The sequence below is a fragment of the Sinocyclocheilus grahami genome, unplaced genomic scaffold (genome assembly GCF_001515645.1).
Source record: "Sinocyclocheilus grahami isolate Dianchi unplaced genomic scaffold, SAMN03320097.WGS_v1.1 scaffold526.1, whole genome shotgun sequence".
NCBI classification, from domain to species: Eukaryota; Metazoa; Chordata; class Actinopteri; order Cypriniformes; family Cyprinidae; genus Sinocyclocheilus; species Sinocyclocheilus grahami.
Window position 1 is genome coordinate 504,087 of NW_015505705.1, and position 16,679 is coordinate 520,765.

Below are 16,679 nucleotides of genomic sequence, written 5' to 3' on the forward strand. Positions count from 1 at the left end.
GTTGAAACAATATCTGAACTCCATAACTGCTCTACTATTCTCGATCTCTACAGATTCTCGATCTCGAACAAGCAAATCACCAAATGGCACTCTGGGTTGAGCGAGTGGCACTGAGCGTATTGAGCGAGCGGAGTGGAATCTTCAGAAAGGCGCTCTGCGCTCTTAAGGAAATATTACCACTCCGCTCCGCTCACATGCTCTGATGTATAGTGTATATAGTTTTTATTAATTTTTTATTTTAGTTTGTTGTTTTAATACATCAAGTTTAACTTAATGAAATTGAGAAATGTTGACTTGTCATCTAGCCGAAAAAGTTGTAAAAAAATTATGTTTTATTTATGTTTATATATTTTATACCATTTATTTTAAACATAATTTTATATATTTTATTTTAATGTTAGATATTTTATTTTTATTTTCTATCTATCTATCTATCTATCTATCTATCTATCTATCTATCTATCTATCTATCTATCTATCTATCTATCTATCTATCTATCTATCTATCTATCTATCTATCTCTCTATCTGTCTATCTGTCTGTCTGTCTGTCTGTATACATAAATTAACTTTTATATTTAGGTAATAATTCACCTCAAAATGTAAATTTTGTGTGACTTTGAAAAACTTTTATGACTTTCTTCAAGGAACACAATTACATTTTTTTAATTCCAATAAACTGTTGTCAGCTTGAAAAAAGGCTGAGCAAATTTGCTCATCCGTATCCTCATATGTAGTTCTCAGTGTCTTCAGGCCTAATCATATATCTTGTTTAATTCCATTTTTTTCCTGTTAGGTGTGATCTCGCTGTCACGCACGCTGCATGGAAAGGCCAACTCCGTCATCACCATGGTGATCACAGCACGGGACGGAGGCGGTCTCACAGCACCTGTCAATGCCAGAGTGAACATCAGCGTTGTGGCCGGCTCAGTGGCGCCTCCGGTGTTCGAGCAGGCGCAGTACTTCTTCACGGTGTCTGAGGACGTGCTCCGGGGTACCGAGGTTGGCGTAGTGAGGGCCAGCGGCAGGAATGGTTAGTTTCAGCTATTTATTTCCATGTTACATCTTCTTACTAGAATTACCATTATATTAGGTATAAGTAGCCATGTGCTGCTGCATACTTTCACATAGCTCTGCTAACCTCACTGCTGTGGCTCTCTGAAGCATGAATTGGTGTCTGTGAGACAGTCAGGGGTGCTGAAAAGCCGATGGGGAATATTTTCACTCTCGCTGAGCCAGTTGTGCAAATAGAGCAGCAGCTGCAGCGTGAACTTTATTAAACAGTCACATCCATCACAGATTCCACTCTACCTCATGTTGCTGGAAATTATTATTTGTTGATGTATATTTTCTGATAGCACTGGCATATGTTGGGATGTTTAATGAAAAATGATGGGGAATTCTATAGGATGTACCTGTCTGTACTAGGGATGCACTGATATTACAATTCTGGCTGATAGTGATAAGCTGATAATGTAAAGCATGATTCACGTATAGCTGATGACTTATAAATTGCCAGTATTTAAATTTCATTGTATTTTATCTAAATAAATTTGAAATAAAACACTAAAAACTAAAAGTCATTTTAAATGTGAATTTTAAAGTGAATTTAGGCATCACGCCACTATAATGTACAGTATGAAAAATGTATGTTAATTTTGAGATTTGCAAAAGATTACATTTAACGGTGTTATTACAGTATTTTTAACTTAACTTAATAATTGGGGAACAAGTAAGTAACAATTGGGGAAATGTGAAAATAGTGGAAATAGGCATGTACAATTAAGTAACCAATACCTGATATTTATTCAATATAGTCTGATTTTATTTTTTTAAAGAAATGAATACTATTTCATTCTGCAAGGATGCATTAAAGACTTTTACAATGCATTGTTACAAAAAGTTTCTATTTCAAATAAATGCAGTTTTTTGAGCTATTCATCAAAGAATCTTGAAAAATGTATAGCAGTTTTCACAAAAATATTAAGCAGCACAACTGTTTTCAACATTTATAATAATAAGAAATGTTTCTTGAGCAGCAAATCAGCATATTAGAATGATTTCTGAAGGATCACGTAACACTGAAGACTGAAGTAATGATGCTGAAAATCCAACACAAGAATGAATTACATTTTTAAATATATTAGAATAGAAAGCAGTTATTTTAAGTTATAACATTTCACAAGATGTTTGATCAAATAAATGCTGCCTTGATGAGCATAATTAAAAATCTGCGTTTGTAACCAAAAAGTTGCAGGTTTGAATCACTCAAGGGATGATCCATGAATCATCACCATTGTTTCCTTAAGTTTCTCCAAGAAAACTGTCCTTGTAATAAGTTTAGAAAGTCACTTTAGATTAAATCATCTGCTAAATCACTGCTTATATATCTTATCCCATCTCTTTCTCGCTCCAGGAGTCTCTAAGGATGTCACCTACACTATCTCTGCTGGGGATCCAGATAGTTATTTCATGGTCGATCCAGAAACTGGAGCGCTCAGAACAAGCCTTCCTCTGGACCATGAGTCACGACCCTTTTTCGACTTGGAAATTCAAGCGCGCAGCGGTTCCCCTCCAGCTTTTGGAGAGACTCGCGTTCGAGTCACCATTGCAGATGTGAACGATAACACCCCCATATTTTTCCCGTCATCATCTGAGTCTTTGCTCCTACCAGAAGCCACAAAAATGGGTACTGTGGTGTACCGCGTGCAGGCCGAAGACCGCGACTCCGGTCCTAACGGACAGCTGAGCTTTGACCTGATGACGGCTGGAGGGCAGCGCACGTTTGGCATGGAGCGCAGCAGTGGGGAAATCCGGCTAATTGGGAGTTTGTCGTACGACAGCGTACCTCGCTATGACCTCCAAGTGATCGCAAAAGACAGTGGCGTACCTCAGCTCAGCGCTACGTTCAGCCTGGTGGTTCACATCCAGGCAGAGAACAGCCAGGGTCCTCTGTTTGACACGATGACCTACCGTGTGGAGCTGAAGGAGAACACACCACTCAACACCAACTTCTTACAGGTCCGGGCGCTCAATAGAGATCCCAACGGAAATGGAGGGTCATCCAAAGGCTCCACACCATCTTCCACACTGGCATATCGGCTCCGGCCTGATGGGGACACGGCGGGCTTTGGGATTGCCCCGGACAGCGGATGGCTGTTTGTTAAGAGTGCTTTGGACCGTGAAGCCAAGGATATTTACCTGTTAACTGTGCTTGCCACTTCTGGAAGCAGCCAGATGGGGAAGACCGGCAGCGCAACAGTGAGAGTTTCCGTCACTGATGAAAATGATAATTCTCCTCGTTTCTCTCAGGAGAGGGTGTTCTTGGCAGTGAGAGAGAACTTGCCTGCGGGAACTGGTTTCGGGAGGGTGTCTGCTACCGACCGCGACGCTGGTCTCAACAGCCGCCTTACATACAGATTACTCCACACGGACCGCTACTTCCAAATCAATTCCCAAACTGGTGAGCTGGAACACAAACCTGCAAAAACATTTGTTATTAATAACAAATAATAATTATTATCTCCAACAGAAAAGATTCCAGTTTTAGAAAGCAGAAAGAAACAGTGTTTTATTTAGTTTTTTGTTTTGTTTTTATTTTATTTTATTTTATTTCATTCTGGGCATGGTTGAAAATCCCTCTCTAGCCTCTAAACTTTTGACTCTTCATCAACTGTTATTTTAGTATTATTTATATACTGTATACCCTTATAAGTATTTATGAATATTATAAATTATATATTATTTTTGTATTTTCAGTATTTTGGTCATTTTTATTATTATTATTATTTTAATAAATTTTTTTTTTTTTTTTAGTATTTCTATTTAGATTACATTTATTTTTATTTCGGTTTTAGTAATTATAGTACTTAAACTTAATTTTAGTTCAGTTTTATTTGGCCAAGGCCAAATTTCTAATTTTCATAATTTATTTCAATTTTATTTCAATAAACGAAAATTATTTTTTAAATAGTTTTAGTTGATAATAACTACACTGAAAATCATTTGCAGCATTCTAGACTGAGTATTCTGACTAACTTAAACATTTCACGTTTAGGTGAAATCAGTACCAGAGCGGCTCTAGACCGCGAGCAACAGTCTAGTTATCAGCTTATCATGGTGGTTCAGGACAGTGGTACCCCTCCACGTAGTGCCACCGGAACAGCCCATATCACGGTGCTGGATGAGAACGACAATGCGCCAGCGTTCAGCCACACACAGCCTGGCAGGGAGATTCTCATTCAGGCAAGAAACAGACCGGCACACACTATATTTAAAGCCTTAAATCAGTGTGTCATATCATAGGTGCTTGTGTTTATTAAAACACAGTTTACACATCATAAAAACATCATTACGCCTGTACATAATATCTTTCAAAAATTGTTTGTGACCTTGGATTTGTTCCCACTCTTGAAATTGTTTGTATTGACTATAAGCAGCCAGACTGTGTTGTTTAAAACTTGCTTGATGTTTTCCAGGTTCAGGAGGGTCTTCCTGCCGGTTCTTTATTAGGAACTCTACACGCCAAAGACTCAGATGAGGGAGAGAATGGCACTATTTTTTACTCATTATCAGGTAAGTAAAAGTCTAGAATATTTCATATTTTGGGTTTTGGGTCTTCTTATTGCCAGAGGATGTTATTGCAAAATGGTAAGCCTGTAAAACGTAAACATATGTCCTTACAGTTATCTTTGTGCCTAGTGTGATGTATTGTACAGATAATTATACTACCATATATGTCTATATTTATGCTTTCATTTGGCCTTGCTTTTTAAGGCTCCAGAGCGGAACGTTTCTCCTTGAACCCAAACACTGGAGAGCTGTGCTCCTCTTCCCCCCTGAGGCGAGCTGAAAAGGCAGAGTACAGCTTCACCGTCACTGCCACGGACCGTGGAGCTCCATCACAGAGCTCTTCAACTGCCTTACTTATACAGGTGAGACTATCCAGGCACTTTTTAAAACATCACTTTCAATGTTAGAATCAAGGTAAGTATGTCAGACCCGTGATCTAGTGGTGAGGGTACATGTTGGACTTTGGTGCTCATGCAGGAGATGCAGGTTTAAATCTGGCTTCCGACATGCCACTAACTCCCTCTCCTTCATAATTGCTCCCTTTTAGAGTCTATATAGTTAAAAACTAAAATGGAAAAAAGTCAAAGCGATGCCAATAGCTCACATTTAACCATATTTGTGTAGCATCAAGCAGTCATTATTTTATTTTATTTTAGTTTAGTTTAGTTTATCAAAAACTAACAATGTTATTATATTAGTTTAATTTTTTTTTTTTGTAATTTCATGTAATTTTAGTTGAAGTCATTTTGTTATGTGCTTTTGTCATTATTTAATTTTATTTATTTATTTTTTAATTAGAATTTTATTATTTTATTTTATTTTATTTTCTGCCTTTGCAAATCTTTCTGAGAAGTGTTGTGTGTGGTTGCCAAGGTGCCTGGAGTGTTTTAAGCATGTTTTGGCTGGTTGCTTCAAGTCATAAGACTACCCTTAATTAATTTTTTTTTTTAGATAATCTGCCAACATTTTTAAATCTTGCTGCATGAGCACCAGTATGGACAATCGTCTTTCACTGTGCCAAACTATCATCATACTTACAGTCCCCTGAGCTGTGGTATCATTATTCAAGCAGGAAAATGAGCTGTGACCCAGAGGCCAGCTCCTGTCTATGCAAACACAAACACCTCAAAACTCCCAGGATTATTTCCTGTTCCAGAGGAAGATACTGTAACACAAAACCCTGTATTAATCCCAAAACTCAGCTTGGAACTGCGTGAATCAGACATTTCAAACTATATCCTTGACAATAGGATAATTTTCATGGCTTTTTATTCCAACGTAAAATAATTTGTATTCTAAAGAGTTTGTTCTCTGCAGAATGATTCTTGCCAGTTCTCTTTTGTAGCAAAACATCTTTAATACTTTTACAGATGTGATTTCAAAAAGGGAGTTGGCAGCTAATTGTAGAGTGTGCAGTTGCATGCGATTTCTGTTCTCCCTGTTTGTATGGGGAAGATGAGAGTGAGGGAGCAGTGGAGTGAGAGAGAGAGACAGAGGGAGAATGCACCTTTGAATCAAGTGTTCCCAGATGGCTCTGATGAGGCCCAGCTGTGGTTCCCCATGATCAAACGGAAAGCTGCAAGCCTCGGTAGCGCTAACGCCGATATGCTCGCTCCACAGAACCTTGCACCGTAGCAATCTCAAGATAATATTTTACATACCATCAGTAATGCCAGCTTCATTTTGAAAGTCCAGTGTACTTTGCACCTAAAAGAGAGCCAAGAAATGGATCAGCGTCAATCCTTCTGTTGCTTTCCTTCCTGTGATCCGGTATGTGTGTAGTGTTTTGTTTTTACATGGGGATATTAGTATGAAAGGCTTCACCTGTCAACCATTTTCCAGCTTTTACTGTACTTCAGGAACTTAGGAAATGATATCACAGGCCTTTAATGTTGGCAGACAGGTTCACTCCATTTTATTCTTTCAGCATTGAAAGAAGTCTTTTATGGTAACCAAGGCTGCATTTATAAAAATACAGTAAAACAGTAACATTGTGAAATGTTGTTATAATTCAAAAGAGCTGTTTTTTATTGAATTTTTTTTACAGTGTTATTCCTGTAATGGCAAAGCTGAGTTTACTCCAGTCTTCAGTGTCACATGATCCTTCAGAAATCATTCTAATATCCTGATTTGGTCTCAAGAAACCTTTCTTATTATTATCAATGTCGAAAACAGTTGTGCTGCTTAATATTTTTGTGGAAGTTTTTTTGAATTCTTTGATGAATGGAAAGTTCAGCATTTATTTGAAATAGAAATTGTCTTAACATTATAAATGTCTTTACTGACACTTTTTGTTACATAGTTCAATTAGGTGTATTGTAAAATATACAAGTTGAGCTTAAAATGTAACTAATGTTTCTTCTGAAATCTTGGTGTTCCCAATCTGTAGGTCATTGGCTCCACAAGAACTCCTCCAAAACCCAACACCCTATCCATGACCCTCAACTCAGTGGAGGGAGCCAAGCCAGGCTCTGTTATTGGCTCAGTTAGAGCACATGACCAGCGTGAAATTACCTTAAATGGTCAGGTGACCTACCTTGTAGTGGGAGGCACAGATCATGAAGGAACCTTTATGGTTGACCGTCTCACAGGAGATGTTTACTTGGCTAGAGAGCTGGATTATGAAAAAGGGTCACGGTATACTCTACAGATCGAAGTGGACGATTTCTCCAAGGCCTATCCAAGCACTCACATGGTTCAGTTGGAAATCAACGTGCAGGATAGTAATGAGCATGCACCAGAGTTTCCAGAAGATCCAGTCACTATTGTTATTCCTGAGAACCTACAAGCTGGTTCCTCCATTTACACCTTCCAGGCAACTGATAAAGATGGCAGTGGACCCAACAGCGAGATACGTTATTCTATCCAACAGCGGTGGCCTGACATCCCAGACCTCTTTAGTCTTGATCCTGTCACAGGAGTCTTAAAACTGTGCCGAGAGCTGGACCATGAGGAGACCTCCAGCCTGTTCCTGGTGGTCCATGCAATGGATTCAGCCTCGGACCCCAATCAGAGACTCTGGGGATCGGTGACGGCACGAGTGTTCGTCACCGATGAAAACGACAACGCTCCGATCTTTAGCTCCCCGACTGCTGTTAGTGTGATGGAGGACCAGCCGGTGGGCTTTGTCCTGCTTTACGTCATTGCTCGGGATGCGGACCAGGGCGAAAATGGCCAAGTGTCCTATAGGATCCAGTCAGGAAACACAGCAGGGCGGTTCGGCCTCAGCCCGAACAGTGGTAAGAATCATTACTTTGCTCTATTTGAAAAATAGCTCTTTCTCACACCACACTGCATTATGGGCCATTCACTCAAATCCAGAAGTAATTTAGCAGAACAGATCATTTACTTGAACGGTTATTCATGGGAGTGCACTTTGATTTTGCCCCATCGACCGCACCTCCTTGATTTGCCGTTGGAAATATGCATGTATTAGTTTGAAATTCCTCCCATTATCCAAGAATACGACCATTTACAGCTCACGCAAAATTAGATTAAATAGACAAAGTCACCTAATCGACTGAACAGCTGTAGTCGATTTTCCTTCCATTATTGTCAGATGGTTTATGATGTAGGTCAGTGTTTCATTTCTGTTCTAAATAAGGTGTATACTATATACTATGTATATAAAAGTTGGGTTGAAGCACACAATAAAGTCACAGCTGATATTAGCCAGACACTGAGGAGAAAGTCTTCAAACTCTTTGGACACTTTAAGTAGGAGGTCTAGAGATGGACGTTAAGCACAAAACCAGAGCTACCGTATTCAGAAGCAGAAGCCAGCTCAAACATCTCAATGATGTGTTTAAAACTAGAGTGTGTTTGGTGGACTATAAATAAAAAAAGGAGGCCACACACAGACTTTTCACAAAGACACAATAATATTTCGCAGTCAGCAAGCAGTCAGGCTGCCATATCGACCACAGGGGTGTGTTTATCCTGAATGTTACCCTCGCCTGGGGTCTTGTTCATGACAGCATTGCAGAGAGGTATAGCTAAAAAGGTTCAAAATGGAATCATGACAACAGCTTTCTTCCTTGGTCTTCATACCAGAAAGTCAGCAAAAAGCTTCATTCTCAAATTCCTTATTATTCCTTATCCTTAGTGGAGGAGCTAAATTAAGGCAAAAAACGGAGGAGGAATACAGCTCAAATGAATTTCAGACTGTAGTTATGGATATTGTATTTGACTTCTGTGTTGTATGAGCAGTTCCCCTTCAGGAACTCGAGCTGCGTTGAGATCGCTTTGGGAATGCCCCTGCGTGACCGCGTTCTGAAGCACGTGTAAAATCAGTCCAATGGAGCAGCAAGACGTCACGAGCAGGGTGACGTGAGTGCCAGGAAGTATAAAAGCGCATCCGGCAGAGGGCAAGTTAGCTTCTGCTCTTCAGTAGCGCTCTGTGTATGTGTCAGTCTATTTACTGTTGTCTGTCAGTCCACAAGCATTCAAAAGAATATATCAAAGTCTAAACTAATATCTATGGCGAGCAAACGACATTACAGATGTTGTGTGCCTCCCTGCCCACACTATCTGGCAGCGGGGGATACACATGATCTGTGTGTTGTTTGTTTAGGAGCGGAGCATGCACAGTCAGCTTTCGAGGAGCTGATTGTCATCACTGCGAGTTACTCTCGCTGCGTATGCTCTCGCCTCTCGCCTGGCTGTACTTGATGAGAGTGGCCAGGCTCGCGATTCCGCTGGCAGCGGTCCTGCTGTTGCCGAGGCACGGCGTAGACTGTTGTCGTGGGGATCGCGGGAGGATTTAGCGGAGGGATCCGAGACGGGTTCGTCCTTTTCTCGGTCCTCACCCGCTAGATCCGCGGCTCTCTCTCAGTGTTCGGAAGCCCACGCTGCGGTTTCTTCCCCCCCCAGAGAGAGAAAGCCAGATGCTTCATCTATCTTCCTCCGAGGAGGTGGATGTGATTCGTGCAGTCACCAAAATAAAATATCGTTTGGCCAGCCAAGAAACAGGACGCTCGTCCTAAAAATAATTAGACGAGCATGTTCTGAATCCAGATCACAGCCTTCACGACGGGGGCCTTCCGTTTTTCCCGATCTCCATGCTGAGTGCCAAGATCGTGGGAGAAACCGTACTCATCCCGTATTACAGCCCCACAGTCTCGAATTATTCAAAGAACATCGTGGGGCTGAATGATAAGGTATATGGGTCGTGCAGTCGCCAAAATAAAATATCGTTTGGCCAGCCGAGAAACAGGACGCTGGTCTTAAAAGTGATTATGGGGTGTGATTTGTGCAGTCGCCAAAATAAAATATTGTTTGGCCAGCCGAGAAACAGGACGCTCGTCCTAAAAGTAATTATGGGGTGTGATTCGTGCAGTCGCCAAAATAAAATATCGTTTGGCCAGCCGAGAAACAGGACGCTGGTCTTAAAAGTGATTATGGGGTGTGATTTGTGCAGTCGCCAAAATAAAATATTGTTTGGCCAGCCGAGAAACAGGACGCTCGTCCTAAAAGTGATTATGGGGTGTGATTCGTGCAGTCGCCAAAATAAAATATCGTTTGGCCAGCCGAGAAACAGGACGCTGGTCTTAAAAGTGATTATGGGGTGTGATTTGTGCAGTCGCCAAAATAAAATATTGTTTGGCCAGCCGAGAAACAGGACGCTCGTCCTAAAAGTGATTATGGGGTGTGATTCGTGCAGTCGCCAAAATAAAATATCGTTTGGCCAGCCGAGAAACAGGACGCTGGTCTTAAAAGTGATTATGGGGTGTGATTTGTGCAGTCGCCAAAATAAAATATTGTTTGATGGGTCCTGCAGATTGTAGAGTAAGGTTACAGAATCCAGTTCGGTTCTCGGATTCCTCGTTTCAGCGGGGTCATCCTCACACTAGTGGGCCCGGAGCAGGCTTTGGTAATAGAACAAGAAGTAGATACTCTCTTGAGGAAGGGGGCCATAGAACGTGTTCCGCCTCTCGAGAGGGTGCGGGTGCTACAGCCATTACTTCATCGTTCCGAAGAAGGATGGGGGGGTTGCGTCCGATCTTGGATCTCCGTCTTCTGAACCGCGCTATCAAACGGCTTCGGTTCAAGATGCTCACTATCAAGCAGATAGTATCTCAAATCCAGTCCGAGGACTGGTTTGTTACGATAGATGTCAAAGACGCTTATTTCCATGTTTCCATCCTCCCTCAACACTGGAAGTTCCTAAGGTTTGCTTAAGGTTGAAAGAAGAGTGTTCTTTCTCCACTACAGAGAACCACTTATTTAGGCGTGGTGTGGGACTCAACCTCGATGCAGGTACGTCTGTCTCCTGCTCGAATCGAGTCAATCCTCACGACAGTCACGAGAGTAAGAGAAGGCTAGTCACTCACTGTCAAACAGTTTCAAAGGCTGTTGGACCTGATGGCAGCAGCGTCCAATGTGATACCTTTGGTCTGCTGTACATGAGACCCTTACAGTGGGGGCTCAGAATCAAGGGATTTTCTCCGAGGGGGAATCCGCTTCGCATGATCAAGGTCACGCGGCGATGCTTACGTGCCTTAGACATGTGGAAGAAACGTTGGTTCCTGGTTCAAGGCCCGATGTTAGGGGCTCCTTGTCGTCGTGTTTAGGGACTGAGGCCCGAGGGATGGAGGCTCCACCCCAAGGTGATGGAGCTCGCTTGGAGGGAATTTGGCCAGGCCCGAAGTTATGGAAGCTGTGGGCATGGCCCCTGAGGGGGCACAGCTCCTAGCATCTGGTCTCTCAACTGAGGTTGTTGAGACTTTGCTCCAGCCCAGAGCTCCCGCCACTAGGAAACAGTACGTCTTGAAGTGGAAACTTTTCGTTTCATGGTGCGGACAGCGACTGCAGGACCCAGTCAACTGCCCAACTTTTGTCCGCTTTTACAACCTAGACCTGGCATCTACCCCAGGTTCCCAAGTTGTGTCTTCGTGATGTGCTCGCAAGATACACACACAGTCAGGCACTTGGTAGTATGGCGCAGTGGGTATTATCATTCCCAAAGCGATCTCGACGCAGCTCGAGTTCCTGAAGGGGAACGTCTCTAGGTTACGTATGTAACCGTGGTTCCCCGAGGGAACGAGACGCTGCGTCTCTTTGCCATACTCCCTGCATCCCTCCAGGCGCTACTTCATCGAAGCTAACTTGCGCTCTGCCGTATGCGCTTTTATACTTCCTGGCGCTCACGTCACCCCGCTCGTGACGTCTCGCTGCTCCATTGGACTGATTTTACACGTGCTTCAGAACGCGGTCACGCAGGGGCGTTCCCAAAGCGATCTCGACGCAGCGTCTCGTTCCCTCGGGGAACCACGGTTACATACGTAACCTAGAGACGTTTTATGTTCACATAGGACCATCAAAGATGAATTAGCCCCTGAAGCAATGAATGAATATACAGATAAATAAAACCAAAAACTTCCAATATGCTTAAAGAACGGTAGCACCCATTCTTCTCAGTGGCAATTTCTCAGCTGGCACATGTATTATTTTATTATATTAAACATTATAAATAATCTGTATAAATAATAAATAAATGTTGAAGCTGAACTACTAAATTACTAAAAAATAAATAAAAATAATTTAAAGCTAAATAGAGAAAAAATTACAACTTAAAAAATCTTAAATATTAATATTAAAACTTAAAAAAATGCATGTATATATTTATATAATATTAACATATTATATTATATTACATTTACTTTAAAAAAATGTATGTTGCTTGCTGAAAAAAACAACTACCTTTACATGGCCATTAATGGAGAAAAAATGCTTTTTATTTACACAATGGTGTACAGTAGTTACGGCATCCTAAGCTAGCTGCCTAAGCTAACCTACTAGCTAACTTTTTTTTAGATATGCACTGTAGTAATATCATGGTATCATTCAATATTATGCTGTATAGCATCAATATGTTACTACAACAGTACTTTTTCTAAAAGTAATCTCATCAGTATTGGTTGTGGTGGGCTATTTTAGTCACAAATTAACTTCTAACCTCAGCAGAGCAACTGATTTGCCCAGCCATATTCATGTAGAGCTTTAAGATAGTGTTTGGCATGTGCGTACGTAATGAAATATTACAAATATGCATAGTATAAAACAGAACAGCTTCCTGACCTCGGTCACACGTCTCCAGCCACAGGGCAAATGATCAGGAGGCCATCAGCAGTAGATTACCAGATGTTTTTCTTTTCCCCTCTTCTCCAGGCTCTCTCTCCATCCTCAAACCTCTGGATCGTGAGGAACAGGAGAGCTACAACCTCACTATTGTCGCTGAGGATCATGGGATACCTCAGCATTCCACCACGCAGGTGCTGTCTATCCAGGTGATTGACGTGAATGATGAAGCACCATGGTTTGAACGCAGCGAATTTGAAGCCCAAATCAAAGAGAACCAGCCAGCAGGAACAAGCATACTGAAGGTCTCCGCCTCAGACCGGGATCACGGTGAGGAATAGTCGATTAATTCCTGCTGTAATCCATGTGTTAAATGTGCCTTTACTTCTAAAAAGAATCACCTGCATTTCGGGGTATTCCAACCTTGCTGAGGATCATGGGATACCTCAGCATTCCACCACGCAGGTGCTGTCTATCCAGGTGATTGACGTGAATGATGAAGCACCATGGTTTGAACGCAGCGAATTTGAAGCCCAAATCAAAGAGAACCAGCCAGCAGGAACAAGCATACTGAAGGTCTCCGCCTCAGACCAGGATCACGGTGAGGAATAGTCGATTAATTCCTGCTGTAATCCATGTGTTAAATGTGCCTTTACTTCTAAAAAGAATCACCTGCATTTCGGGGTATTCCAACCTTTTAGAAACTCATGACCTGTGTCTTCGCCATCTGGTTAAAGCAGTTGTGTTGTGTTGCGGTGTTTTTTTTTAACACTTCCTGTGGAGGGTATGTGGGACTCATTCTCAGCCCCCTGGGCTCAGTGAGAGAGTATGAAGGAGAGATTGTAAAGACATTCTTCAGGAAGCTTTAATTGAGTAAGCAGGTGCTCATGCCAAAGCTTGCTGACTTTGCACGCAATCTGGCACCCGTATGTCTTTGGTCCACACTTAACACTTGTGTGGACCACGACTCAGGGGCTGAATCAGCAAAATGAACTACTAATGAAACCAGTATTAAATCTAAGATGAAAAGGTTTGAACCTGGATATTTTATGACATGTTACTTCTGTTTTAATTCACATCAGGTTGTTCACTTCCTGTACACCTTCTAACTCAGAAAGGAAGGGCAGACTACTCGTATATTTACTCTGCACTTTGTGCTAATTTTCAGTATTACCTACTACATTTGCCACTTGATTGAATACCGTGTCCCACAATGCAATGCACCTGATTTGATCTATCATTTAGAAATAATATTACTATCATTAAATAATAATATTAACCATGATTTTTAACATCTCTCTTTTGACTTGTTATTTGATCTGACTGCCAAAAGGCATTTTTAAATAAAAATTCCCAAAAATATTTAAATAAAAGTTAAATAATATATTTAGGTAAATTATTACTATTTAAATAATAATACATTTTATAAAAATGTAATTTATTTGTAATAACTAGATGCCACTCATATGCAACATATGAGTAAGGACAATGTAGTATAAAACTGTTTGAAAGGTTTCACTTTCAACTCAAAAATAGTTGGTAAAGTGCAGTGTTTGCTGTGCAGTATTCAGTAGCCAGTTTGCTAGTATTCGATTCTGATCATTATTGATTATGTATTTCTGTTTTTGTTGCAGGCACTAATGGCTTGGTGACTTACGGTGGTGTGACTGAGGATGGATTCACAATTAATCCAGAGACGGGTGTGATATCTGTCACTCAGGTTCTAGATAGAGAGCTTCAGGACCACTACACTGTAACAGGTACATAAACACAGTCAGGATCTGCACATAATATGGCTGAAACAGTGTTATTTTAGCATTATTTATTGACTGTTATAATATTTATTAATATTGAATTAGCATTTATTTTTATTTTATGTATTTTAATTTTAGTTCATTTGTAGTTTGGTTCTGTGCTTTTATTTTTTTAATAAAGTTTTTGTTAAATAATTTTTTATTTAATTTTAGTTTTAATTTAAGTTTTAGTAATTTTAGTGATTCCACTTAAATAAAAATCTGAAATTTGCCTCGGCAAATAACTGAATTAAATGTTTTGTTTTTGTTTGTTTTTTTCATTTCAGTTTTTTCTTTTAATATTTATATTAATAATATAAATAATATTATATTTATATTTATTTTATTTCAGCTTTATTTAAATTACCGAAAACATTTAGTTTTAGTTTTGGTTAACAATAACAACACTTGCCTGAAAATGGTTATATTATTATTAAAATATTATTTTCTCTAATTATAATTTCTAATATTATTAAACTTAACAATATCTTGTCTTTGCAATAGTGTATGTAAAAGATGGAGGCATACCCCCTAACTTTGCCACGGCTAAAGTACACATCACAGTGCTGGATGAGAATGATAATGCTCCTGCTTTCGGGCAGCAGCATTACAATCTGGAAGTGCCTGAGAACCAAGAGCCCGTGGAGCTGTTCACCCTCAAAGCCACAGACCTGGACACTGGAGAGAGTGGACGACTGGAATATAAGATCACTGGTAAAACATTTTGGATATTTAGATTGTATGTATAGAGGTACATGTAGAAGAGCTTCTACAGTGAATAACAAACCAGATTTAGAGTCTTTATGTTAAAACTGAATTATATGTGGTCAAGGCATGTTACTGTTTTTGTTCACATTGCAGGCTTGTTTCTTATAAAAAGAAGATCCAATCTGCTTGATTGTTAACAAATGTTGTGTCTGTGTGTTGCAATTCTAGCTGGTGACCCAGATGGTGACTTTAGACTTCATGGTTTTTTTGGAGCTCTGTCTACCTCAAAACCTCTGGACCGAGAGCGGAAGAAGAGTTATTCTTTGAAAGTGGTGGTTCAAGATCACGGGAGCCCCTCTCTGAGCAGCACAGCCACTGTGGAGATCTCAGTCCTTGATGTAAACGACAACAGCCCTAAGTTTGGAAGCAGTAGCTACACCGTTGATGTCTCAGAAGATGTTGCTGTAGGTTTGTTGGTGTTGGATGCAACAGCCACAGATGTGGATGAAGGTGAAAATGGCCAAATCTTATACTTCCTTAGTCAAGAGGCCAAAGGTTCATTCACAGTACATCCAGACACGGGGCGGATCACTACCGCAACACCTCTGGACCGAGAGAAAAGAGCTTCTTACACCTTCCAAGTGTATGCGGTTGACCTGTCGCCCGACGCACCCCGCAACACCACAGCCCAGGTGACCGTTACCATCCTTGATGTCAACGACAATGCACCATTCTTCATCCAGGACCCGCTGATTATCAACGTGTCCAGTGGAAGTGTGTCCACGCATCAGGTGGTGGCCACCATGAGAGCAGAAGATAAGGACTTCGGAGCCAACGGGTCAGTGTTCTACCGGTTTGCAATGCCTGTTAGAGGATTTGCTATTAACTCACTAACAGGGGAGATCCAGACCACCGAGAAGCTCCAGACCCTGACGCAAACCCAGCGCACCCTCATAGTGGAGGCGATGGACCAGGGCAGTCCACCCCAGTCTTCTCTAGGGGTGGTGATCGTCTATGTGAAGGAGCAAGATTACAAGGGCATTCGATTCTCTCGCACCACCAGAGATGTTAGCATGCAGGAGAATGCAGCTAAAGGTAAGCAGAGAATTTACAGTAAAAATTATTTTAAAAATTAGCGTCCTATTAGCCTGGAAGATTTTTATTGTTATAAAAAGCTACATTTCTTTCCTTTGAAGTCCATTTCATGGAAAAAAAGGACTGATAATATTATAATTTCATAAAAGAAATCCCAATATAAAAAATTAAATAATGATGAAAAAAAGATGATTAAAGTCAACATCAGCATTATTTTACTTTCTTAATACGTTTCTGGTCATATTATTATTACAAAATAGAATAGTTGTAATAATTCATTAAAATAAAATCTTTTTTGCTGTTGTTTTAGCTGACGTCATCACAGCCAAGCACCTTTATGACTGGGAAAAAATAATGTTAATCAACCTATTTTAGATAATTACATGTGTGTGTGTGTGTATATATATATATATATATATATATATATATATAAT

At 40.6% G+C, this 16,679-nt stretch overlaps 1 protein-coding gene across 1 annotated transcript in view; it reads left to right on the forward strand.

The window, feature by feature from the left end:
* dchs1b (dachsous cadherin-related 1b) overlaps positions 1-16,679 on the forward strand; it is a 114,261-nt gene that overhangs the window by 88,761 nt on the left and 8,821 nt on the right. The window contains exons 5-14 of the mRNA XM_016237887.1: positions 796-1,032; positions 2,416-3,462; positions 4,057-4,244; positions 4,478-4,574; positions 4,776-4,933; positions 6,961-7,810; positions 12,740-12,979; positions 14,284-14,409; positions 14,947-15,156; positions 15,379-16,245. Of these exons, the coding sequence (XP_016093373.1) occupies positions 796-1,032; positions 2,416-3,462; positions 4,057-4,244; positions 4,478-4,574; positions 4,776-4,933; positions 6,961-7,810; positions 12,740-12,979; positions 14,284-14,409; positions 14,947-15,156; positions 15,379-16,245 (4,020 nt within the window). The remainder of the gene's footprint in view (positions 1-795; positions 1,033-2,415; positions 3,463-4,056; positions 4,245-4,477; positions 4,575-4,775; positions 4,934-6,960; positions 7,811-12,739; positions 12,980-14,283; positions 14,410-14,946; positions 15,157-15,378; positions 16,246-16,679) is intronic.